At 53.2% G+C, this 26,470-nt stretch overlaps 1 protein-coding gene across 3 annotated transcripts; it reads right to left on the reverse strand.

Annotated features, from left to right (window-relative positions):
• Positions 1–1,015: 1,015 nt before the first annotated feature.
• On the reverse strand, positions 1,016–26,456 carry TAOK2 (TAO kinase 2). Of its 3 annotated transcripts, XM_073547339.1 has the most exons (20): positions 25,964–26,436; positions 15,687–15,890; positions 15,539–15,610; positions 15,351–15,452; positions 13,016–13,061; positions 12,831–12,927; positions 12,585–12,698; positions 12,239–12,330; positions 11,942–12,035; positions 10,237–10,318; positions 9,992–10,159; positions 9,481–9,687; positions 9,040–9,168; positions 8,725–8,961; positions 8,456–8,584; positions 7,795–7,998; positions 7,451–7,690; positions 3,191–3,403; positions 2,901–3,083; positions 1,016–2,256 (listed from the first exon to the last, which is right to left on the reverse strand). In XM_073547339.1, the coding sequence occupies exons 2-20, from the start codon at positions 15,816–15,818 to the stop codon at positions 1,723–1,725; spliced, it is 3,075 nt and encodes a 1,024-aa protein (XP_073403440.1). In that variant the 5' UTR covers positions 15,819–15,890; positions 25,964–26,436; the 3' UTR covers positions 1,016–1,722. The 3 variants fall into 3 exon arrangements, with proteins under 3 accessions (XP_073403440.1, XP_073403438.1, XP_073403439.1); XM_073547337.1 differs by lacking the exons at positions 1,016–2,256; positions 2,901–3,083; positions 3,191–3,403 and having other exon boundaries at positions 5,251–7,690; positions 25,964–26,456; XM_073547338.1 differs by lacking the exons at positions 1,016–2,256; positions 2,901–3,083; positions 3,191–3,403; positions 25,964–26,436 and adding an exon at positions 16,040–16,158 and having other exon boundaries at positions 5,251–7,690.
• Between the last annotated feature and the right edge of the window lie 14 nt (positions 26,457–26,470).

Below are 26,470 nucleotides of genomic sequence, written 5' to 3' on the forward strand. Positions count from 1 at the left end.
ACACTTCAAAAAGCACTAGAAAATGGTTTGAGAGAAAGCACTGGAGACTTCTAAGGTGGCCAGCAATGAGTCCAGACCTGAATCCCATAGAACACCTGTGGAGAGATCTAAAAATGGCAGTTTGGAGAAGGCACCCTTCAAATATCAGGGACCTGGAGCAGTTTGCCAAAGAAGAATGGTCTAAAATTCCAGCAGAGCATTGTAAGAAACTCATTGATGGTTACCGGAGGCGGCTGGTCGCAGTTATTTTGGCTAAAGGTTGTGCAACCAAGTATTAGGCTGAGGGTGCCAATACTTCTGTCTGACCCATTTTTGGAGTTTTGTGTGAAATGATCAATGTTTTGCTTTATTCTCTTGTTTTTTCATTTAAGACAAATTAAAAGATAATACCAAAGAATTTGTGATTGCAATCATTTTCAGGAAGAAACTGAGTATTATCTGACAAAATTGCAGGGGTGTCAATACTTTTGGCCACAACTGTATCTCTGTATACAGGGAGCTCCCCCTAGTGGTGGCTGCAGACGGGATCTTATCATGTATCTCTGTATACAGGGAGCTCCCCTAGTGGTGGCTGCAGACAGGATCTTATCATGTATCTCTGTATACAGGGAGCTCCCCCTAGTGGTGGCTGCAGACAGGATCTTATCATGTATCTCTGTATACAGGGAGCTCCCCCTAGTGGTGGCTGCAGACGCGATCTTATCATGTATCTCTGTATACAGGGAGATCTCCCTAGTGGTGACTGCAGACGGGATCTTATCATGTATCTCTGTATACAGGGAGCTCCCCCTAGTGGTGGCTGCAGACGCGATCTTATCATTTATCTCTGTATACAGGGCGCTCCCCCTAGTGGTGGCTGCAGACGGGATCTTATGTTATCTCTGTATACAGGGAGCTCCCCCTAGTGGTGACTGATCTCCACACAATGAGCTGCAGTTTTGACCATTTTTTAGTTTTCATGACGCTATGTTTTCGGCGTCCACCCTCCTCGCGCCTCCACATGACACAGACACCATTTTCCATTCCAGTTTAATACTTTAATATCCAACATATTTCATGTAATGTAAAGTCTCTGCAGTTTCCTGAATTGCCCGCGCTCCGCAGGCCGATCCTGCTTCATTCTCACCTCCCAAATAAAATAAATGGAAAAAAAAAAAAAAGTACAGAAACTGAGGCCTCGAGGGCCTAGACACCCCAGAGGGATATTGAGTTTTTATTTTTTTTTAATACATTCCTTAATAGCTTGTCTTTTTTTTTTTAGGTTTTTTTTTATTTTTTTTTTTCTATTAAAAAAAAAATAAATTTGCAGGCATCCGATCTCTCGCACGCTCACGGTACACACAGACGCACAACCGCCCGTCAGGACACCCAGTGACAACATCAGTAAAATGATACAGCGACCGAACAGATAATAAAAGGGACTAAAAAAAAAATCATAATTAGAGGCATTTACCCAGTAAAGTGCTAGAAAAACAAGCAGTGATTGATCTTCTACCACAGACGGGGGGAAATACGGGGGCAGCGGACCGAGAAAAGAGGAACCAATAATTAGGGCAGGTGGGGCGGGGGGGCTATGTACACAGGGAGGGGCCGTCTGATAGCGCAGGAACGGAACCGAAGCCAAGAATCAAAGAAAGAGGGCGAGAGCCGCCATATTGTCATCATCACAGGTAAGGGGAGGGCGCTCCTGCCGCCAGCGAGGGGTTACGGAGGGCGTTGGGCTCAGGAGTACGACAGGTGCGAGCCATTGGAGAGCTGAGAAGTGACACTAGTGCTTCGGCTCAGCCCGGCCTCGGACGGTCCTCCAGGGGCCCCTCTCCGCAGAGGTTGGGGGCTGTTACGCAGTAGGAGGAGGCCGGCTCGGCCGCTGGAGGAGGACGGTGAGGCAGAGGAAGAGGAGGAGGAGGAGGAAGAAGGCATGACGGACGATGAGGAGCCCGGAGGGTGCAGACCCCATGAAGAAGAGGGAGGGGCGAGTAGTGTCGGCTGGCGCCACAACTGCGGAGCTCCAGTATTCTGCACGCCGTGACTCCAGTGTGAGCCGCTGCGAGGAACGGGGCGGGAGGGCCAGCCAGGAGGGGGCGCCGGGTAGCCCTGATTAAACGCCTCTGCGGGGATCCCGGTCAGCGCCATGTTGCTGAATCCTAGACGCATGCTCTCCGAGTCAAAGGCTTCGATCTCACGGGCCTGACGTTCCAGGAGGCTGCGGATCCGCTCCGAGCGTTCACTCTGCAGAGCCAGCATCTCCTCCTCTATCTGCGGGAACAGAGACCATGTCAGAGACCATCCCCCGACGGCGCACAGAGCCGCCTGACCCGCCACACTGCAGCGCCATCCAGGCCCCAGACCCGCCACACTGCAGCGCCGTCCGGGCCCCACACCCGCCACACTGCAGCGCCATCCGGGCCCCAGACCCGCCACACTGCAGCGCCATCCGGGCCCCAGACCCGCCACACTGCAGCGCCATCCGGGCCCCAGGCCTGCGCCAGAGCAGCCTGGGCCACCATGTCTTGAGACGGCCCAGAACCCCCCTTTTTTTCCCAGTGGTAATGGGGATGGCTATCAGCTGTAATGTCCAGATGCCATTGCCCCCCTCCTCCCTTGTAGCTGGGGTTAACCCCCCATCTTGAGTTGCCCCCTCCTCCCTTGTAGCCCCCCCCCTTTTCTCCTGTATCCGGGGCACCCCTCGGCCTCCTCCCTTGTAGCCTCCCCCCTCCTCCCGTGTCTGGGGCACCCCCCCTCCTCCCTTGTAGCCTCCCCCCCATCCCCTGTATCCGGGGCGCCCCTCGGCCTCCTCCCTTGTAGCCTCCCCCCTCCTCCCGTGTCTGGGGCACCCCCCCCTCCTCCCTTGTAGCCTCCCCCCCATCCCCTGTATCCGGGGCGCCCCTCGGCCTCCTCACCCTCTGCTCCAGCAGTGCCCGGCGGATGGACACGCGCTGCTCCAGCTCCTTGATCTCGCGCTCGTGCTGCGCCTCGGTGTGGATCTTGATCTTGCTCTGGTAGGCGTTGAGCAGCTCCAGCTCCTTCTGCAGTTGGATCCGCAGATCCTGATACTCCGACTCCTGGGTCTCATCCAGCCGGAGCTGCAGATACAAGAGGGTGGGGACAACATGAAGGAAGAAGCGGCAGCCGGAGCCCCCCCCACTGCAGACACGCTGGGAGCTGTAGTGCCACCTGCCCCGGTACGTACGGCCTGTGTGGAGAGCATCTCGTTGATGCTGTGGTCGTACTGCTCCGCCAGGATGGCCAGCTTGCGGGTCTGCTCGTCCTTCAGCCTCTTCAGGATGCTCTTGTGCTCGCTCTTCGGGGTGGTCTCCAGCAGGTGGTTGCGCAGCGCCTTGTACTGCCGCGTCTGGATCTTGCACGTGTCCTGGAACTGACGCTTTATCTGCAGCTCCTTGGACTAGAGACAGAAATGTATGGAGGGAGGGAGAGACGGGAGCAGATGTGGGGGACAGTCCCAGTGCATGACGGGAGGGAGGAAAGGGGAGAATAGGGGTGAAGAGAAGACATCATCAATCCTTCCCGGGGGTCCGTGCACTGCAGATTCGTGCCCCCCATCCTGTACAACCCACTGACCCCATAGCACATAAATACATACAGAGCTGGGCGCACAGACTACATCTCCCATAATGCAGCCATATACAGAGAACCAGCAGGGGGCAGCAGAGGCACGAGGAGCGGAACTGAGACCCCAAGATGAATCGTCTCCTTATACTCAAGACACATCCAGAGCTGCAATCCCACCGTCTACAGGGGTTAATACTGGACGCCTCGCACCAGTCATAAGGGGCTCATACTGTGAGGAGCGGCAGAGCACAGAGAACATCGATGCTGGAGGAATTGTGAGTGCAGCTCTGGATGTGAGGGGAGTACAAGGACCCTGCACGCAGCTCTGGATGTGAGGTGAGTACAAGGGCTCTGCACACAGCTCTGGATGTGAGGGGAGTACAAGGACCCTGCACGCAGCTCTGGATGTGAGGTGAGTACAAGGGCTCTGCACGCAGCTCTGGATGTGAAGGGAGTACAAGGGCCCTGCACGCAGCTCTGGATGTGAGGGGAGTACAAGGGCCCTGCGAGCAGCTCTGGATGTGAGGGGAGTACAAGGGCCCTGCGCACAGCTCCGGATGTGAGGGGAGTACAAGGGCTCTGCACGCACCTCTGGATGTGAGGGGAGTACAAGGGCCCTGCACGCACCTCTGGATGTGAGGGGAGTACAAGGGCCCTGCGAGCAGCTCTGGATGTGAGGGGAGTACAAGGGCCCTGCGCACAGCTCTGGATGTGAGAGGAGTACAAGGACCCTGCGCACAGCTCTGGATGTGAGGGAAGAACAAGGGCTCTGCACGCAGCTCTGGATGTGAGCGGCGTACAAGGACCCTGCACGCAGCTCTGGATGTGAGAGGAGTACAAGGACCCTGCGCGCAGCTCTGGATGTGAGAGGAGTACAAGGACCCTGCGCACAGCTCTGGATGTGAGGGAAGTACAAGGGCTCTGCATGCAGCTCTGGATGTGAGAGGCGCACAAGGACCCTGCACGCAGCTCTGGATGTGAGAGGAGTACAAGGACCCTGCACGCAGCTCTGGATGTGAGAGGAGTACAAGGACCCTGCGCGCAGCTCTGGATGTCAGGGGAGTACAAGGACCCTGCGCACAGCTCTTGATGTGAGGGGAGTACAAGGACCCTGCGCACAGCTTTGGATGTGAGGGGAGTACAAGGACCTTGAGCGCAGCTCTGGATGTGAGGGGAGTACAAGGACCTTGAGCGCAGCTCTGGATGTGAGGGGAGTACAAGGACCTTGAGCGCAGCTCTGGATAGGAGGGGAGGACAAGGACCTTGAGCGCAGCTCTGGATAGGAGGGGAGGACAAGGACCTTGAGCGCAGCTCTGGATAGGAGGGGAGGACAAGGACCTTGAGCGTAGCTCTGGATAGGAGGGGAGTACAAGGACCTTGAGCGCAGCTCTGGAGGTAACTGCAGCCCTAATTGTCTCTTAAGAGTAACAACTCTGAGTGCAGCTCTGGATGTGACTGGAGGATACTAGGAATGAGCTGGTCCTACTCTCTGCAGATTGTCCGTCCCCCTCCAGTCTCTGCTGGCCGCAGTCATCACCAATCCCTCCCCCGGCGCCCATATTACACCATTAGCCTCTTCCCTGCCTGTCAGACACAGCCTTTCCCCCCGCAGGTACACGAGCTCCGCGCCCCGGACACCATGACAGATGGTTTATGATGAAAGAAATGACACAAACTGGATGATTTTCACTTCCGGTTTATTACAAACAAAACAACGAAAAATAACACAAAAAAAAGGAACAGAAATGACGGATTTACACTGGAGGGGACGGGAACAAAAAATATGGAGGGAAAATAAAAAATATATATAGAGGTATAGAATAAATAGGTTTAACCCCTTGCTGCCTGCACAGGCCTCCTCACAGCAACACAGGGGTTGAACGTTAAATATATATATATATATATTTTGTGCTGATAAAAACAGAACGGTCAGCAGTTGTTTGTTTTTTCACAATGTGGAAGGGAAGGAAATAAATAAAAAAAAATACAAAAATCATGATCAAATTTAAAAAAAAAAAAAAAGGGTGACGAGAACAAAAAGGGGGTTTGTTTTGTTTTTTTTCCTCTTATCCTGAGTTTGGGGAAGGCTGGTCTCAGGCACAGAAAGGGCTAATAGGCTACCAAAAATACACAAACCCATGAAAAACAGAGCAGCAAAACCTCGAGACGCAATACACACAAGAGCCACAAGGTGTCGCCAAAAGCCTCAACTGCACAAAGCAACGGTGTGCGATGCACACAACAGCCTCCAGATGTCAGCAGCGGCACACGGACTACGCGGCCCTGCAACTACACTAGTGTGGAACTACAAGTCCCAGCAGACAGCACAAGCTGAGATCTCAATGAAAATCAACAGCAGTTGGTTGTATCAGATGCAGATGATTCACAGACTGCCCTGTGGGTATAACAAGGCACAGGAAGTCCCCTGGGCAGATAAATGCATTACAGTACTGATCGTAAGGACTGTTAACCTCTTCCCTGCCACAGAGACCAGCATGAGCCCTTAAAAAAAAAAAAAAAAATGTAAAGAAAAAACAAAACAAAAATGCAAAACAAAACCAACCCCCTTCATGCCGCCCCCTAGTAGTCTGATCCCATAATACAAGTTTTGTACATGGAAATGGCGCCCGTTATCAGTGCCGGGTGCATGTCACGTACGGTGCCGCACACAGGAGCATCAATCGTGCAAAAGGAGATCTAATAAAATAGTGCAAGAGGCTTCCCGTCGCCATGTCCCTGCATTAAGGCACCTCACACTTGTGGCCATCGGCTCTCAGCGCCACGGTATAGGGTTTGTTCGCTTGATGGCGCTGGCCCTTCCCACGGCCCTTCCCATAAGGGGCCCCCGCTGCTCTCTGTGCCTCGCCGCCTCCCTCCGCTCTCGGCTCATCAGTCGGGGGATCCGGCTGGGCTTTTCCTCCCTTAAGAGTTTCATTTTGGTCATATAGATGAGGGCGGCTGGGGGCAGGACGGCGCAGAGCCGGCGGACGGCCCGTGTGAGGCTAGCGTTTAGTGTCCTTGCTATGTGTGAGGGGGCCCCTGTGAGCCGCTGCCACCATGACAGTTTGCTGGTCCCGGCGGAGGAGCGGCTGGCCAGCACAGGTATCCGGCTCCGGTAACCGCCTTTATAAGTTTTGGGGAAGAGGTAGAAGAGCCCTCCCTCTCCGGCCGCCCCGCAGCGCTGGAGGACCCTGAACAGAGGCTTCGGCAGCCGCAGCAGCGCCCTGAGCCACAGTCTGCGGGATCTTTTTGGCCACCCTTTAAGCCACTGACCGGCCAGCCTTCCAAAGGAGCCAGCGGCCAGAAATATGGAGAGGAAAATCCCAGGGGATGTGAAGACCCCCACGGCAATGGCCAGGACCGGCACGTAATATAAGCGGAGTCTGTAACTCATTGCCAGCGCGGCCAATGCCCCCCAGCTCTGAGCCAGCAGCATAAAGGTGGCGGAACCGAGAGGGAAGACCCAGCACAGCAGGATGTAGCCGCACAGCAGGCTGGCCCCCAGGGTCTCCAGGGCCACCAGCGCAGAGTCTAGGAGCGGCCCTGACCTCCAGAGGGTGAGGAGCGCCAGCAGCAGAGGCAGCAGGGACCAGGGACAGAAAGGTCGGGAGGCTGCCAGCAGAGTCAGCGCCCCGCAGATGGCGTGACTGGGGAGCGAGGAGGAGACCTGTGGAGGGGACGGACGCACAGAGACCTCCGGCTCAGGCATCCATGCAGAAGACAGCTCAAAGTATGGAGCGTCCGGGTCTGGACAACCATCAGCCTCGCTGCGCTCTACAGCTCCCCCCACATCTGCTGCGTCCTCCTCACCCTCAGAGCTGCAGAGGCTGAACGTGCCTCCCTCTACCCCATCCTCCTCCTCCTCCTCCCCAGGCCTTACTTTCAGGCTCTTGGGCTGCTGCCGGACCTCAGCGGCGTGTTTCTGCCGTAGTTCCTGCTCTCGGCGCTTGTTGTACTCCAGCTGGTTGCCCAGCTCTGTCTGGTGCTGCAGGCGGATCAGCTCGCTGCGGGTGTGCTGCAACATCTGCAGGTGCCGAAACTCCAGTTCTTGGGTGCACTCGTGCTGTCGCAGCAGCATGGCGCATTCCAGATCCCGCTGCGTCTGCTTCTTGTTCAGCTCCTGGGAGAAGAGACAAGCGATTAATTGGTCCGGCACCACCGGCCGGCAACTCTGATCCCGCACGGTCCGGCACCACCGGCCGGCAACTCCGATCCCGCACTCACCTCCCTCAGAAGGTCCTGGTCCAGGTTGTGCCGCGCCAGGAGCATCTTGCGCTTGTACTGCCGACACTGGAGCTCAAAGTATTGTCGCTGCCGGCGTAACAGATTGGCTTCCTCCTCAGCCTGGTAGTGCTGCATGCTCTCCTTCTGCCGCAGCAGCCATTCCTGCTTCTCCCGCTTTGGGGTGCTCTGGTTTTCCTGCAGCTCCTACGACAACAAGATCAAAATTACCTCCCAGCCGCACACCGAGATCAGCGGCAAAATGTCAAGCGTTAATCAGCACAATGGGACAGCGTCAGGGTCTTGTGTCATTCACCCAGCACCAGACGGGCAGGTGAGCGGTGGGCGACAGCGGCCGTCTGGGGGGCTCACTTGTCATCAGTAGGTGACTGCTGCCGCTTACGTCATGTCTGCATCTGCCAAAATGCACGAGCGGAGCGCTGATCGTTCTGCGCAATCATCACCGCTCCCCTCCAGACACAAAGCAAGCGGCAATCACCTCAAATGTGTGAGCCCTTAGTAACAGGCCAAGCCGATAGAGATCCTCTCATCTCGCCCCTAATCTCGCCTCGTGTCCCCCTGCCCTTCGCCTCCAATCTTGCCTTGTGCCCCCTCGCCTCGTCCCTTCTCCAATCTCGCCTCGTCCACCCCCTCGACTCCTCACCTCCTTCAGCTGCTCCTTGCGGATCTTGTACTGCCGCTTCTGACTCTCCAGCAGGTTAGTCAGCTCCTTCTTCTGCTGGCCCAAGATGTGCTGCTGAAACTTCTTCTCTTCCGTCATGGCAGACTTCGCCTGGGAAGTAAAGGCCGTGTTACATCCACCTGCTGCCGCCATCACCCACATGGGCCCCTACAAACCGGACATCCCCAATACACAGGGGCAGCAGAGAACCAACACTTTCTAGGTTCCCACAGATGGTGGTCAGACATTACCTCCTTCTCGAAGATGACCTGGTGCTTCTTGGTCAGCTTGTCGGTCTCGGCTGAGAAGTTGCTCCGGTGGGCCTCCAGCTCCTTGTCCAGACGCTGCTGGTGCTCATCCAGCTCGGACTTCAGCTTGTTTTCTAGCGCCATCAGCTGCTTCTGGTGCTGCCGGCGCATGCGCTTGTAGCCAGACATCTGCTCCCGTAAAGCAGAGTCCTGCTCATGCTCCTGGATCTGCCGCGTTACCTGCGAGACACGGAAAACACGTGATAGACGATATGGCGACATCATAGAACCAGACCCCCATCACTGCAGGACCCTCACCAGCGAGGCTGTGCGGATCGTGGCAAAGTGGTCCCTGTTGCGGCAGTATGCCCGTCTGCGAGCGGCCGAGGTCGACTGCTGGGCCTCCATCTCGGGCTGGTACGGATCATCGTATATGTTGTCATGAGTCTGGAGAAATAAAAATAAAAAAAAGACTAAAATGGTGAAACCAGGGGGGGGGGGTTGGGTTATAGCAACCGAACAGGGAAAGGCTTCTATCCACCTCCAGGAGAAGAATCACACAATGGAGGCTGATGGCTTGGAGTCCCCGGCCCTCCACTCCATACAGCTACACGCTACGGCGGTCATGTCTGCCGGGATCATCCTGATCATCAGCACTTAGTAATATCATCCCCACCGTTGTGGGTGGTCTTATACTGGCTGGGATACTCCACAACTATGGTGGTCAGTTGGCTCCTGTGGCTCCTGAGAAGCACGTACCGGCAGGCGATGTATGACGGAGCTGTTGGAGGTCACTGTGTGCTCGCCCTCCTGCATCATGGCCATCTCGCCGCTATCGTCGGAGGCGTCTGCCAGGCTGTTCACCGAGCTGCTCTGACTGCTGGCGCTGATGGACATGCTGGGCACGGACTGGCTGCTCTCCATGCTGGTTATTGTGCCCGTACAGTGGAGAAACTGCTCCGCTTCCTAGAAGAGAGAAAGGACAATGTATCCGCCTGCCAGACCCCTGCCATGTGGACCGATACAGCCATGGTGCCACGCAGACACCCCGCTGGTACAGCCATGGTGTCACGCAGACACCCCGCTGGTACAGCCATGGTGTCACGCAGACACCCCGCTGGTACAGCCATGGTGTCACGCAGACACCCCGCTGGTACAGTCATGGTGTCACGCAGACACCCCGCTGGTACAGCCACGGTACCACGTCATACCAGAATAATCATGAAAGATGGGTTCTCTATTATTGGACTACCCCCAACAGTCCTCTCACCTCCTCCTCCTCAGTGGTCTCGGTGTTGGGCCCGTTCTGAGTGTCCTGGAAGAGGATCTTCTTCATCTTACGGTACTGCAGGTTGTCAAGCTCCCTGACGGCGTCTTTTGTGCGCTGGATCAGCTCCATGATGACGGTCTGTGGCCTCTCCCGCTGCAGGAAGCGGTGCTGAGATGGAGGAGAGACAGGAGGCTTTATAATCACCGCTTAGAAAGTCTCGTCCGACACCGGCGAACTGTACTGACCTTGAGCAGGATGTCGGAGCTCGGCCGGTCTTGGGGAATCTTCTGTAGACAGGAGTCCACAAAATTCCGGAAATATTCAGACCTGCGAGATAGGATAAAACACGACAATCATGGAGAATCAGACACATACACTGGTGAAACACCGAGGTCCAGAGGCTCAGACACGTATATTGGCGATACGCTGGGGACTGGAGGCTCAGACACGTATACTGGTGACACGCCGAGGTCTGGAGGCTCAGACTCATACACTGGTGATATGTCGGGGACCGGAGGCTCAGACTCATACACTGGTGATATGTCGGGGACCGGAGGCTCAGACACATACACTGGTGAAACGCCGAGGTCCAGAGGCTCAGACACGTATATTGGCGATACGCTGGGGACTGGAGGCTCAGACACGTATACTGGTGACACGCCGGGGACTGGAGGCTCAGACACGTATACTGGTGACACGCCGAGGTCTGGAGGCTCAGACTCATACACTGGTGATATGTCGGGGACCGGAGACTCAGACACATACACTGGTGATATGTCGGGGACCGGAGACTCAGACACATACACTGGTGATATGTCGGGGACCGGAGACTCAGACACATACACTGGTGATATGTCGGGGACCGGAGACTCAGACACATACACTGGTGATATGTCGGGGACCGGAGACTCAGACACATACACTGGTGATATGTCGGGGACCGGAGACTCAGACACATACACTGGTGATATGTCGGGGACCGGAGACTCAGACACATACACTGGTGATATGTCGGGGACCGGAGACTCAGACACATACACTGGTGATATGTCGGGGACCGGAGACTCAGACACATACACTGGTGATATGTCGGGGACCGGAGGCTCAGACACATACACTGGTGATATGTCGGGGACCGGAGGCTCAGACACATACACTGGTGATATGTCGGGGACCGGAGGCTCAGACACATACACTGGTGATATGTCGGGGACCGGAGGCTCAGACACATACACTGGTGATATGTCGGGGACCGGAGGCTCAGACACATACACTGGTGATATGTCGGGGACCGGAGGCTCAGACACATACACTGGTGATATGTCGGGGACCGGAGGCTCAGACACATACACTGGTGATATGTCGGGGACCGGAGGCTCAGACACATACACTGGTGATATGTCGGGGACCGGAGGCTCAGACACATACACTGGTGATATGTCGGGGACCGGAGGCTCAGACACATACACTGGTGATATGTCGGGGACCGGAGGCTCAGACACATACACTGGTGATATGTCGGGGACCGGAGGCTCAGACACATACACTAGTGATATGTCGGGGACCGGAGGCTCAGACACGTATACTGGTGATATGTCGGGAACCGGAGGCTCAGACACATACACTGGTGATATGTCGGGGACCGGAGGCTCAGACACATACACTGGTGATATGTCGGGGACCGGAGGCTCAGACACGTATACTGGTGATATGTCGGGGACCGGAGGCTCAGACACATACACTGGTGATATGTCGGGGACCGGAGGCTCAGACACGTATACTGGTGATATGTCGGGGACCAGAGGCTCAGACACATACACTGGTGATACGCCGAGGTCTGGAGGCTCAGACACGTATATTGGCGATACGACGGGGACTGGAGGCTCAGACAAATACACTGGTGATACCCCAGGGTCCAGAGGCCGCACCATCGTCGGGTGTGGCACTCACCAATGATTGGACTGCAGGACAGGAGACTCATTCTGGGCGATGTGATATAAGGCACTCATAGCATTCATGTTGAACAGCGGGGGCTTCCTCTCAGCTGCGGGGAAGAAGGAACAGTCATCATTACTGATCATACGGGTGATGGATCCCGGCTCTCCCCTTCCTCTTCGGCAGGATAACGTGCTGTACATCGGTGACCCGGGATGTGATGCCACACTATATATCGTCACACTGGCGGCAGGGCGTAGGAGAAGCTCTTCCAAGTTCCAATATGCCGGCGCCCCGTGCTCAGGCACTTACCTAGCTCAATGCTGGTGATCCCCAGGGACCACACGTCCACCTTGCCATCATACTGCCCCTCGTCCATGGCCAGAATCACCTCCGGAGCCATCCTGAAGAGCAAGCACGGGGCATTACACAAAACTAAACTTAAATGAGGCTCCACAGGCTTATTTGCATATTTGTATTTCCCAGGGAGCATTGCACCTAGGATTTCACTGATTGAGCGCCTTTGCCGGCTGCCGCAGTGTTTTCTTTGACTGGTCTCCCTGAGATCAGTGATTGTTTCGTGATGTTGACAAAACTACTACCACATAGGAAGACAACTCCCAGCACCCACAATCAGTCCAGTGAGCGCTCCACTCACCAGTACGGGGTTCCTACAAAGGAATTAGCTGGAGCCACGATGGACGCAGAGCCGAAATCCCCCAACTTCACCAACCCCGGCTCCGTCAGGAGGATGTTACCGGCCTTCACATCCCTACACAAGACGAAAGCAAGAAAGTCAGCAAGTACTGAACACAAACCTGCTGACTGTTTCCACTAAAAGTAAGCAGAACATTGAGTGCAGCTCTGGGGTAGTATGGGGAGGATTGACACATAGAACCCTCACCTGTGGATCATGTTGTGGGCGTGCAGGTAGGCCAGGCCCTGGAGGGCACCGTGGGTGATAGCAGCGATCTCCACCTCCTGGAGTGGCTTCTTGTGCACTGTACAGGATAATGAGGACACGGGGTGAGCGCTGGAGGATCGTCACTACATGACGGACAGAAGGACCCTCAGTCTCATGTAACTCACCCTCCAGGAGGTCGGAAGCAGATCCCAAGCAGTACTCCATCACCAGCTGAGCATCGGCCATGGGAGCATGAGAAGAAAAAAATAATAATGAGAGTTCAGTCTGGAGTGACGCCCACGGGGGTCAAGATGAGGAGTCTCCAGGGTTCAATCCTCTCCGCTGCCAACCTCACATCAAACCGATGCCTGGGGGTGACAGACACCGCAGCGAGAGCGATCGGGGAGGCCAGAAGGAAAGAAAACGCAGCAGGGAGGAGCGGACACAGGAGAGGCAGCAGGGAGGATCGTGGGGAACGCAGCAGGGAGGAGCGGCCACAGGAGAGGCAGCAGGGAGGATCGTGGGGAACGCAGCAGGGAGGAGCGGGCCCAGGGGGGAAAAAAATGCAGCAGGAAGGTGCGGCCCATGGGGGGGGGGGGTGGCGGTACGCAGCAGGGAGGAGCAGCCGGGTGGGATGCAGAAGGGAGGAGCAGGCCCGGGGGAAAAAAGTAGCAGGGAGGAGCTGGCCCGGTTGAGAAAATAAAAAAAAAAAAAAAAAAAAAAAAAGTAGGGAGAAGGCCTAGGTAGGGGCCTGCAGAAATGGAGAAGGGAGAGAAACTAACGGGGTGGAGGGGGGTGTGGTCTGGTCTGAGGACACGCAAAAGATAGAGCAGCCAGGGGTACAGGAGAAATGCAGAAGGGAGAGCGATCGGGGAGGCTTGAAGGAAAGAAAACGGAGCAGGGAGTAGCGGCCCGTGAGGGGAAAGCAGCAGGGAGGAGCGGGGGGGGGGGGTCGGGGGAAAAGTCTGGGGACTCTCAGAAGATAGAGCAGCCAGGGGTACTAGAGAAACGCAGAAGGGAGACTGGTTGGGGGTCCAGGAGAATGCAGGCGGGCAGAGGAATGAGGTGACTAATCTGCTAGCCGGTCTCTGGGCACAAGAGGCAGGCGGGGGTGTGTGGCAGTGACGTGGCGGTGGCCGGGGGGGGGCCATTGTGATGGCTTTTTCTGTACACGGCGCTGCCTCCCACTCACGGCAATCAGACTCCGCAGACAAGACGGGATGTGAGCGAACATATACCATCATACAGAGGACACCGAGCTCGGGTGCATGCGATACTACCAAGGGAAACAGCAGGGGGCGCCACAGAGAAAGGACTAGGGCGCTGGATGAAGGGAATAATCTGTGCATGACGGATTACTGGAATTTTGTGTATTATAAGAATTACAAAAGAGAAAGAAGAGACGTCACACGAAGCCGTGAACCAGACGGGTGACAACACCAGAACCACCGGCGGTAATAAGAAAACCACCGGAGCCGCAGAACCGGGAATCACCGAGTACAGACCCTAGTCAACAAAGAGTTATATGATACAGCCAGTACCACAATCCAGAGCTGCGCTCAGGATCAGTAATGTAATGTATGTACACAGTGACTGCACCAGCAGAAAAGTGAGTGCAGCTCTGGGGTATAATACAGGAGGTAACTCAGCATCAGTAATGTAATGTATGTACACAGTGACTCCACCAGCAGAATAGTGAGTGCAGCTCTGGAGTATAATACAGGATGTAACTCAGGATCAATAATGTAATGTATGTACACAGTGACTGCACCAGCAGAATAGTGAGTGCAGCTCTGGGGTATAATACAGGAAGTAACTCAGGATCGGTCATGTAATGTATGTACACAGTGACTCCACCAGCAGAATAGTGAGTGCAGCTCTGGAGTATAATACAGGATGTAACTCAGGATCAATAATGTAATGTATGTACACAGTGACTGCACCAGCAGAATAGTGAGTGCAGCTCTGGGGTATAATACAGGAGGTAACTCAGGATCAGTAATGTAATGTATGTACACAGTGACTGCACCAGCAGAATAGTGAGTGCAGCTCTGCAGTATAATACAGGAGGTAACTCAGGATCAGTAATGTAATGTATGTACACAGTGACTGCACCAGCAGAATAGTGAGTGCAGCTCTGGAGTATAATACAGGATGTAACTCAGGATCAGTAATGTAATGTATGTACACAGTGACTGCACCAGCAGAATAGTGAGTGCAGCTCTGGAGTATAATACAGGATGTAACTCAGGATCAGTAATGTAATGTATGTACACAGTGACTGCACCAGCAGAATAGTGAGTGCAGCTCTGGAGTATAATACAGGATGTAACTCAGGATCAGTAATGTAATGTATGTACACAGTGACTGCACCAGCAGAAAAGTGAGTGCAGCTCTGGGGTATAATACAGGAGATAACTCAGGATCAGTAATGTACGTACACAGTGACTGCACCAGCAGAATAGTGAGTGCAGCTCTGGAGTATAATGCTGGATATAACGCAGGCTCAGTATTACTCACCCAGGCCGTGTGCTCCCGCAGGTAACATCCTTTGTATTCTATGGTGTTGGGATGTCGCAGCTTTTGGAGGAATTTCACTTCTTTGATGATGTCCTGCCATTTCTACACCAATAAGGCGAGAGGTTTAGTATCAGTGCATGTAGCGTGCGTCCCACCTTACACGCCGCCCCCTGCCGGGCAGCACTCACCTCATTAGACTGCTTGCCACTATAAGACATCTTCTTAATGGCGACGACCTCATTATTCCGGATGTCTCGGGCCTGGAGGGAGGACAATCATGGTTATGGAGGTGGTCAGTCTCAATCGTCGCTGGTCCTGGTAATGGAGGATACTTACAAAATAGACGGCGCCGAAGCTGCCGTGCCCGATCTCCCGCAGGTCGGCAAAGAGTTTTTCCGGGTCATCTTTGAAGAAAAGTTCGGCCACCTCAGGGTCTTTCAGGCTGCCAGCCCGGGCGTTGGACGGCATGACGAGCGCCAGGGGATACCCCCCGCGGGAAGCCACCGCCACCACTCCCAATGGAGGACGGACCCACCGAGGCTGTCAGACAGGAGAGGATAGAAGAAACATCTCCAATTATTCCATGGTGGCAGAGAAGGGGAAAGAGGCAAATATGGGGGGCACAATGAAAAGCAGGGGGCGTCTGACGAGATAGTAGGGGGCACGTGAGCGCACCACACTATAAATACCTTCTACCCTGCGGAAAGCCGCCGTTAACTCTTTCCCTGCCATGCACACCACCATCGCTACGAGCGCTCCTCCGACCACCGTCTCGCCAGGTGATGCATTAACCCCCGCACTACCGGCGAGGCTGCGTCCAGTTATGGTCAGGGAGATGACAGAAGAGGCCCCGCCTCCTTTGCTGACAGCCATAGTTACAGCTTTTCTATTGGTCTTCACCCAGAGGGGGCGGAAGCCGGGAGTCAGGCAGAGCCGTCAGTCAGTTCCTCCATCTGCCGCCCCCCAGCACAGCACGGCTGTGACCCCGGCAGGACGACAGGCTGGCGAGAAGGCTCTGCACCCACCATCATTGGTAATGGGCAGGACTCATCCCTCACCTGCCCCTGGTGAACCACAACCAACTCTGCACAGTGTTAGCCACTGACCCGCCACCCTCCGCTACTACGCCCTCCGCCTCCATCCACTGCCGCTGACCTACAGCCCCCACAACCCATCACCCTCCCACACTCAGCGGTTCACTAAACCATCCTCAGCTGCCACCATCCCGCCACCCTCACCCTCTTCCCTCCTCCCACCATCCCGCCACACTCACCCTCCTCCCACTGGCCCGCCACCTTCACACCCCCCCCCCCCTTCCCCGGCTGCCACCGACTAGTCGTCCTCACCCCCCTCCCGACTCTCCCAGGCTGGAAAAACACCTGTCGCCCTCACCCCACCTTCCTAGCTGTCACCAGTCTGCTGCCCTCGACCTGCCACTCTCCTCTCGGCTGTCACCGACCTAAGGCCCTCACCCTCCTCCTAGCTTCACAGTCACATCACCATCACCCCTCTTTCCTGGATGTCACTGCACCACCCTATTCCCAGCTGTCACCTGCCCACAGCCCTCACCCTCCTCCCGGCTGTCGCCGACCCGCCGCCCTCACCCGCCTCCCGGCTGTCGCCGACCCGCCGCCCTCACCCGCCTCCCGGCTGTCGCCGACCCGCCGCCCTCACCCGCCTCCCGGCTGTCGCCGACCCGCCGCCCTCACCCGCCTCCCGGCTGTCGCCGACCCGCCGCCCTCACCCGCCTCCCGGCTGTCGCCGACCCGCCGCCCTCACCCGCCTCCCGGCTGTCGCCGACCCGCCGCCCTCACCCGCCTCCCGGCTGTCGCCGACCCGCCGCCCTCACCCGCCTCCCGGCTGTCGCCGACCCGCCGCCCTCACCCGCCTCCAGGCTGTCGCCGACCCGCCGCCCTCACCCGCCTCCCGGCTGTCGCTGACCCGCCGCCCTCACCCTCCTCCAGGCTGTCACCGACCCACAACCCTCAGCCTCTTGGTTAAATGATTTTGCAATGGGCAACAATGTCTGGAGTAATTCCAAGAATAGGATGACCCACATATTACTCTGACAGAAATACAACTCTTTTCTGATGTCCGTAACACCAATAAGTGTATCACACCCGCTCCCGATCCACGTAATATCCCTGGGTCACACACTGAGCACAGGAGATCTTGTGCCTTAACCATCCAGATCCCAGACTTCTTACAGTGGGGAGGACGGTGTGGCCCCCACAAGCTGCGAGACCCCCGACCAAGTCACAGAACAAGGAAACATTTATAGCGCAGGGACGTCCTACAATGGAGGAGCAGCACAGACGTAACGTGGCCATGAAATAATCACCCTGATAACAATGGACTCCACTGAAGGGAGGCTCACACTCCCCAAACCTGCAGTGCCCTGAAAAGAACCTTCATACCCCATAAACTTTCCCACAGTGTCCATGTTACACCCACAGACTTACAGGTATTTTATTGGGATTTTATGTGACACCAACAGTAAGTTCAAGTATTTGTAAAGTGTATAGGAAGCGAAACGGGGTTTTCTAATAAATTATAAAAATATAAATCTGACAATTGTGCCGTGCACACTCAGCTCCGAGATCAGGACTTTGTAGGACCACCTTGCTCTGCAGTCACTGCTGCAGTCTTTTGGGGGTCTGTCTCACCCTCCTATCTCTGCAGTCTTTTGGGGTCTGTCTCTCCCACCTTTCTTTGCAGTCTTTTGGGGTCTCTCCAGCTTTGCACATCTAGAGAAGATAATTTGCCCCCTCACTCTCGCTCAGTGAGACTGGATGGAGACGTCTGTGATCAGTAATTTTCACGTCTTGTCCCAGATTCTCTGGGATTTGGGTCTGGTCGGTGACTGCGCCGATCACACACAGGAATATGCTCTGAGCTAAACCCTCCATTGTGGCTCTGGCAGGATGTTTAGGGTCGCTGTCCTGCTGGAGGGTGTACCTATGTCCCAGTCTCAGGTCTCCTGCAGCATCTAACAGGTTTTCCTCCAGTATTGCACTGAGTTTAGCGCCATCCATTTTCCCATCACCTGTGACCAACTTCGCAGCCCCTGCTGAAGAAAAACCTCCCCACAGTAGGATGCTTACACCACCATGTGTGACAGTGGGGATGCTGTTTTCAGGGTGATGTGTAGTGTTAGTTTTCCACCACATATAGTTCCCCTTTGCTCTCATCTGACCAGAGCCCCTTCTGCCACATGCTCGCTGGGTCCCCTACATGGGACTTGTTATGGATTTCAAGAAGGTCTTTCTTCTTGCCGTTCTTCCATAAACAGGGCTGTGGAGTCAGAGTCCATTTTGGTGGCGTCAGAGATGGAACAAAGTGGACCAACTCCGACTCCCATCATATATAATACATTAGGTGCAGCAGTACAATTCAGAATTTGCTGTAAATGTTTCCATAATAATTTGGGAAAGAGATGAACTGTCCCTTAAATGTCTGTTCCTGACCTGAGGATCTCTGCTTTTAGTTGCACTTTCTGCACATGCTCAGTAGTGACCAGATCTGTGGAGTTGGAGTCAGAAGTCTGGCTTACCGACTCCACAGCCCTGTCCATAAAGGCCATATTTGTGGCAGGGCTGTGGAGTCGGAGTCGTGGAGTCGGTGCTCATTTTGGTGGAGTCGGAGTTGGAGTCGGTATAAAATGGACCGACTCCGACTCCTAAAATATATAATAAATTGGGTACAGTAATTCAATGCAGAATGTGCTGAATATTTTTTCATAGGAATTTGGGAAAGTTATGAAATGTCCTATAAATGGCTGTTCTATTCCTGATCTAAGGCTACATTCACACACAGCGTTTTTCCTGTGTTTTTTGAGGATACGTTTTTCAGCTGCAAAAGCTGATCATCTTTTTAAAAAAACGCATCACCTGAAAGGTTTTTGAGCTCATAGATAATGTTTTCAATAGCAAAAGCAGATTAGAAATCTGCTCTATCTATCCATTTATCCATATCTGTCTATCCATATCGTATCTGTACCAAAAAGAATGAAAACCGGGTAGTACACCAATATATATTCTGTTCTATCTAAATATCTTGATTATGGGATCATAAAAATGATTACATGTCTGAGGTTCACATTGTACTACAATAAATGTTTCACTTAAATATAAGCAATATGTGTGGGAGTCGGAGTCGTGGTCGGTGTAAGAGAAATTGAGGAGTCGGAGTTGCAGGTTTGGCTTACCGACTCCACAGCCCTGTCCATAAAGGCCATATTTGTGGGAGCATATGACTAATAGTTGTCCTGTGAACAGATTCTCCCCCGAGCTGTGGATCTGTGGCTCATCCAGTGACCACGAGCCTCCTCTCTGCTGCTTCTCCAATTAGGCTACTTTTACACTTGCTGCTTTTTTTTGTGGCCCATTTTTGCGGGCCGTATCGCCGCAATTTTTACGGTCCGCCGCAATAACGGACCACAAAAAAGCTTGCGGATCGCCGTTTTTTATTTTTCCAATACTATTGAAATAGCACTGGAAAAAAAAACGGCGTTTCGCAAAATCAGACATCACGGTGCTCCACAAAAACAAACGGAAGTTTGTTTTTGTGGCCCCATTGATTTTCAATGGGGGCCGTGTCCATACGCCATGAAAAAGATCGAGTAAGCTCGAGCTTTTATCACAGCCGCAAATACAGCTTCCACGGCCGTACGGCACACCGTGGAATTGTGGCGGGCCGATTTTGCGGCCCCATAGGAATCTATTGGGGCCACAAAATCGGCCCACGAAAGCACGGCAAGTGTAAAAGCAGCCTTAGTGCTCTCCTTGCTTGAATTTTCAGGTTAGGTGGACGGCCATATCTTAATAATATGGCACAACTGCAAGTCTCCCACCATTTTTGGATGATGGCTTGATGCTCCTCGAGATGTTCAGAGCTTGTGCTACATAGATATAATATATATATCTCCTAACCCTGCTTTCTTCTCCACAACTTTATCCTTCACCTGTCTGGTGGGCTCCTTGGTTTTCATGATGCTGTTTGATTCTCAATGTTCCACAAACCTCTGAGGCCTTCACAGACCAGCTGTAGTTGTACTGAGAAGAATTAACACCCAGGTGGACGCAATGTACTAATTATGTGACTTCTGGGGACGATTGGTCCCTCGGGATGTTATTTAGGGGCATCAGTCCACAGGAGGCTGAATATTAATGCACAGAACAATTGTCAGATTTATATTTAGAATTTGAAAACCTTGTATCATTTCCTTTACACGTCAAAAATACTTGTACTTAGTGTTGTGTCACAGAAAATCCAGATAAAATACATTTATGTTTGTGGGTGTAATGTGAATAATTGTGAAAATATTCATGGGGTATGTAGATTTTATCAAGGTCATATCTCTGTGACTGATATCAGCCCCTCTTAACACTCCAGCACTATTAGACACGGTGACATAACATCAAACACTGCAAGTCCCAGGTGACACACCGCCCTTTGCTACAATCACGGCCATAAAGTGACAATGGCTGTGAACTTCCTGTGTCAGCGCTGCCGCGTCCTGCGTTTCCCCCATGGTCGCCTCCGCGGGATCACACTGCATTCATCAGACACATAGTAAAATAAAGACGCCCCCCTGAGCCCTATCACTTAACGAGGGCCCGCCGACCCCCCAAAATGTCATAACACATTATAGGAAGAGGTGACAACAGCTAACAGTCGAGCAAGAAGACGAAGACAGCAGCGGAGACATCGAAGAGAATCAATAATGATTCTAAGTAAAAATTGACAACCACCGAGGCTGCCCCTCAGTTGTCAGTGCAGAGGTGTAATGTCCCAGAGAAGAGGAGGCCGAGCCCGACCACCACTGTGCAAAACACAGAAGTACAAGGTGTTCAGTGCTCAGAGACACGGCCGAGGTGAGGAGGCTGAGCCCGACCACCACTGAGCAAGACACAGAAGTACAAGGGGTTCACTGCTCAGAGACACAGCCAAGAAGAGAAGGCTGAACCCGACCACCTCTGAGCAAGACACAGAAGTACAATTTTTTCCCTGCTCAGAGACACAGCCAAGAAGAGAAGGCTGAGCTCGACCACCTCTGAGGAAGACACAGAAGTACAAGGTGTTCACTGCTCAGAGACACAGCCGAGAAGAGAAGGCTGAACCCGACCACCTCTGAGGAAGACACAGAAGTACAATTTGTTCACTGCTCAGAGACACGGCCGAGGAGAGAAGGCTGAGCCCCACCACCACTGAGCAAGACACAGAAGTACAAGTTGTTCAGTGCTCAGAGACACAGCCGAGGTGAGGAGGCCGAGCTCGACCACCACTGAGCAAGACACAGAAGTACAAGTTGTTCAGTGCTCAGAGACACAGCTGAGGTGAGGAGGCCGAGCCCAACCACTAGTGAGCAAGACGCAGAAGTACAAGTTGTTCAGTGCTCAGAGACACGGCCGAGGTAAGAAGGCCGAGCTCGACCACCACTGAGCAAGACACAGAAGTACAAGGTGTTCAGTGCTCAGAGACATGGCCGAGGAGGCTGAGCCCGACCACCACTGAGCAAGACACAGAAGAAAAATATCACGACCAGGGTTATGAGGTTGGTAAGCCAAACAACTAACTGCAACTATCCAATTTCCCTGACTTCCGACTAAAACTCCACAGCAAAGCACTATATACTGTATATACAGGGGCAGGATGGCTCCTACCATTAGTGATAGGCCTGATCCCTACATACTGTGTATATCCCCCTATATACTGTATATATAGGGGCAGGATGGCTCCTACCATTAGTGATAGGCCTGATCCCTATATACTGTGTATATCTCCCTATATACTATATATACAGGGGCAGGCTGGCTCCTACCATTAGTGATAGGCCTGATCCCTACATACTGTGTATATCCCCCTATATACTGTATATACAGGGGCAGGATGGCTCCTACCATTAGTGATAGGCCTGATCCCTATATACTGTGTATATCCCCCTATATACTATATATACAGGGGCAGGCTGGCTCCTACCATTAGTGATAGGCCTGATCACTATATACTGTGTATATCCCCCTATATACTATATATACAGGGGCAGGCTGGCTCCTACCATTAGTGATAGGCCCGATCCCTATATACTGTGTATATCCCTCCCTATATACTATATATACACGGGGCAGGATGGCTCCTACCATTAGTGATAGGCCCGATCCCTATATACTGTGTATATCCCCTATATACTATATATACAGGGGCAGGATGGCTCCTACCATTAGTGATAGGCCCGATCCCTATATACTGTGTATATCCCTCCCTATATACTATATATACACGGGGCAGGATGGCTAGTGATAGGCCTGATCACTATATACAGACTCCACAGCCCCGGTCACTACTGAGCATGTGCAGAAAGTGCAGCAGATTTATCTCCCCTAAAAGATCAGGAACGGAACAGACATTTACAGGACATTTCAGAACTTTCCACAAATCATTATGGAAACATTTCCCGCACCCCTGCATTGTACTACTGCGCCCGATGGATTAGATATGATAGGAGTCAGAGTTGCTCCATTTTATACCGACTCCACAGCACTGATCAGGACTGGTCCATAAAATATCGGATACAGATTGTTTCCAGGTTTTATTGACTGATGAGACGACTCTGGACGGAGCAGATGGATCAGTACCGGGCACAAACCTCCACTGTCACTCAGACCTCAGCGAGGTGGAGGTGGGCTCTGCTATGGGTGGGATTATTACAGAGAAACTTGTTGAACCTTTTTGGGTTGAAATTGAATCACAATTATCTCTAGAACCTCCTGCTGGCGATTAGAAGACATAAGTGGCGCAGGAAAAATTGTGTGTCTCCAGAAAACCAGGATTGTTCTGCAGGACAAGACTCCACCGCAGTATCGATGTCTCCACTGCTCGGGACCACCAAAGGTCTTAAAGTTGGTGAATAATGACCCTATCCAGTTCTCACCGGACCTAAACCCTGGTGAGAACGTCTCACCTGGGAGAGGTCGAGTTCCCACTACTTTCAGTGGTAGTTGGGGCTTAGGTAAAAAGGGACTTGGGCTTATGTGCCACTGACTAGAAGGATGCAGAGTCACAGCGTCCAATGTCGTGCATCATTTTGAGAATCTAGTGTCACCGTTGTGTCCCTCATTTTGGAACATTCCCTGCATAGTACGTAGCGCGAGTCCGAGCAGCGACCTCCACAGCCCACAAAATAAAGCAAGGAGAACGTCTGGTCACACGGTCACAGCCAATATGGCGGCATACAAGCCGAGCCCCTGCACTGTGACTCCGCGCAGAACTTACACGTTTTGCATCCTGGAGTTGCAGAGCTGCCCATTCCTGGCTCTGGAGGACTGGCAGCACCTGTCACGCCACAGCACAACCCCTTCTCCAGTAAAGTCAGGGGGTGGAGGGGCAGTATCGGCGGGAATAAGTCACCAGCCACAAGGTGAACTACATATCCCAGAAGTGGAGTCGTGCTGCACTGAGGAGTAGGGAAGGATCACACAACTGTGCAGCATCCACAGCTGACATCTCCCAGCAGTCCTTGCTTTCACTGGTGATTTGCATTCTGGGAAGTGTCATCCTCTGCCAGCATTTCAGGAGCTCAGTTTATAAACTTGCTGACCGTTTCCAATGTCAACCAGATGATTGTCAGGGTGCAAGCAACCTCCAGAGCCCCCAAGATTAAAGGGAAGGTTTCTGAGGCAGGTGACAGCGGCAGCCATTACTGAGCCTCCATTTCTGCTGCACCAACATATTCCAAAGCGCAGTACAAAACCTTCATGGAAGGAAACCACCAACACGACCACGGCACAAGTGGAAACTCCATGACCCCCTACCGCCCAATCCTCTACTAGGACTCTAAAACATGTCCTATAGAATTCAAAACCAGCAAGCATCCAGTTGGAAGAATGTCTCAAGTGGGGTACCACAGGGCTCTGTCCTGGGCCCTGTATTGTTCAACATCTTTATCAACGATTTAGATGAAGGAATTGAGGGTAAACTGATTAAATTTGCTGATGACACAAAGCTAGGAGGGATAGCTAATACTAGAGAAGAGAGAGAGAGGATTCAAAAAGATTTAAATAAACTGGAGAAGTGGGCAGCAACTAACAGAATGGTTTTTAACAGGGAGAAATGCAAAGTACTACATCTGGGCAATAAAAATGAAAAAAGCATATACAGAATGGGAGGAATAGGGCTAAGTGACAGCACATGTGAAAAAGACTTGGGTATACTAATAGATCACAGACTGAATATGAGTCAACAGTGTGATGCAGCAGCAAAAAAGGCAAATGCAATACTAGGATGTATTAACAGAAGCATACAGTCTAGATCACGTGAAGTCATTATTTCCCTCTACTCCTCTTTGGTCAGACCTCATCTGGAATATTGTGTCCAGTTTTGGGCACCACATTTTAAAAAAGACATCTACAAACTGGAGCAAGTTCAGAAAAGAGCGACCAGAATGGTGACCGGTCTGCAAACCCTGTCTTATGAGGAAAGGTTGCAGGATTTGGGAATGTTTAGCTTGCAGAAGAGAAGACTGAGAGGAGACTTAATAGCTGTCTACAAATATCTAAAGGGCTGTCACATTGTAGAAGGATCAACTTTATTCTCATTTACACAAGGAAAGACTAGAAGCAATGGGATGAAACTGAATGGGAGGAGACACAGATTAGATATTAGAAAAAACTTTTTGACAGTTAGAGTGATCAATGAGTGGAACAGGCTGCCACGAGAAGTGGTGAGTTCTCCTTCAATGGAAGTCTTCACACGGAGGCTGGACAGACATCTGTCTGGGATGATTTAACGAATCCTGCTTTGAGCAGGGGGTTGGACCAGATGGCCCAGGAGGTCCCTTCCAACGCTACGATTCTATGATTCTAAGCTTTATTTACCAGGACAGAACTTAATCTGGGATCTGCTGAGGCCAAAAGTCTGTGTCTCTTCCCCCCCACAGCTGGATGCCAGTGACAGTTCTCTGATATCAGCCACGTCAGGACTTATTGATCGGTCTGATTGAGAGTGGTCAGTACAGGAAGTGATGACATCCTGTCTGTGATCACATGATGTCCTCAACCAATCACTGGCCTTGGTGGGATCACACGCCAGACATGTAAACGTCACGTGACTCACAGACAGGACGTCATTACTTCTGGTCCTGGGGCAGCCAGGGGAGGGGGAAAATCACAGAGACAGTAGCGATTACATTATTTTATCTTGTTCCTGATGTTTTTGCCAATTGTAAAAACTCCCAGAAGCCCCTTTAATATTTATCACATTCAGTGCTCCCCTCCCCCAGCAAGGGACATCACCCCGTTTGGCACGTGACTCCACCACACACACTTGTCCGGCACATGACATACCCCCCCTCTCTGTCCGAAACATGACAGCCCCCCACTCCCCTTCCAGTGCTACCATTACCGTATCAGAAGCTGTTTGGTTACATCTTCATCCCATAACGGCAGCGGGAAACTCATCATCACGACCCGGGGTGGGCATGCAATGGCGGCCAGTAGGGGAGGGGACGAATTAAAGGGACGGTGCGGATTGATGCCCGAGCTCGCCCGCCGGTGTTGGCTGCACTCCCGGTGACCTCCTGGACCCCCGTACACACCGGCATCCCCGTCACTTACCGGAAAGCGTCAGAGTGCGGCAGGGTCCTGGCCAGTCAGGCGGGGGTCTCAGTGGGCGCTCAGCCGCTGCCCGTGGCCTCCCATGCTGGCTCCGTGGGCAGCGAGCCCCCCGGTCCCGGTAACCGTGGCGATCTCCGCGGACATATGTCTAGTGTGTGACTATACAGCAGCCCCTAGAGTGGTCTCCCCCATACAGAGACACAATGTGAGGCAGATACCCCCCAATATGGAGCCTGATCACAGCTCTCCTCCCCGGGGGTGCAGCCTACATGGCCGCACTGTCCCCATACACCGTGTACTGAGGAGTCGTCGGTGCCGGAGCCCCAGCTCGGTGTCAGTCTGCGGGGAGCATCCTGCAGCCCCCTCGCCCCGTCCTCTCTATACAGCTCGCTGCTCCTCTCCTCCCCCTCTTTTTTTTTTTTCCTCTCAGCCCATCCAAGATGGCGAACCGGGCGGGAGCTAAACCGGAAGCTGCTAAGAATCCATGCTGGGCATGCGCAAAACGAC

Source organism: Dendrobates tinctorius, unplaced genomic scaffold (assembly GCF_039654945.1).
Source record: "Dendrobates tinctorius isolate UK_male_01 unplaced genomic scaffold, ASM3965494v1 ptg000152l, whole genome shotgun sequence".
NCBI lineage: Eukaryota > Metazoa > Chordata > Amphibia > Anura > Dendrobatidae > Dendrobates > Dendrobates tinctorius.

Bases quoted from the DNA above. Each gene is read 5' to 3' on its own strand.
- TAOK2 (XM_073547337.1), bottom strand. From the start codon at position 15,818: ATGCCGTCCAACGCCCGGGCTGGCAGCCTGAAAGACCCTGAGGTGGCC. The intron at 13,062-15,350 runs GTGAGTAATACT...GCCGATGCTCAG, and splicing joins TGCGGGAGCACACGGCCTGG to CTGGTGATGGAGTACTGCTT. The intron at 12,036-12,238 runs GTAAGTGCCTGA...TCTTCCCCGCAG, and splicing joins GATCACCAGCATTGAGCTAG to CTGAGAGGAAGCCCCCGCTG.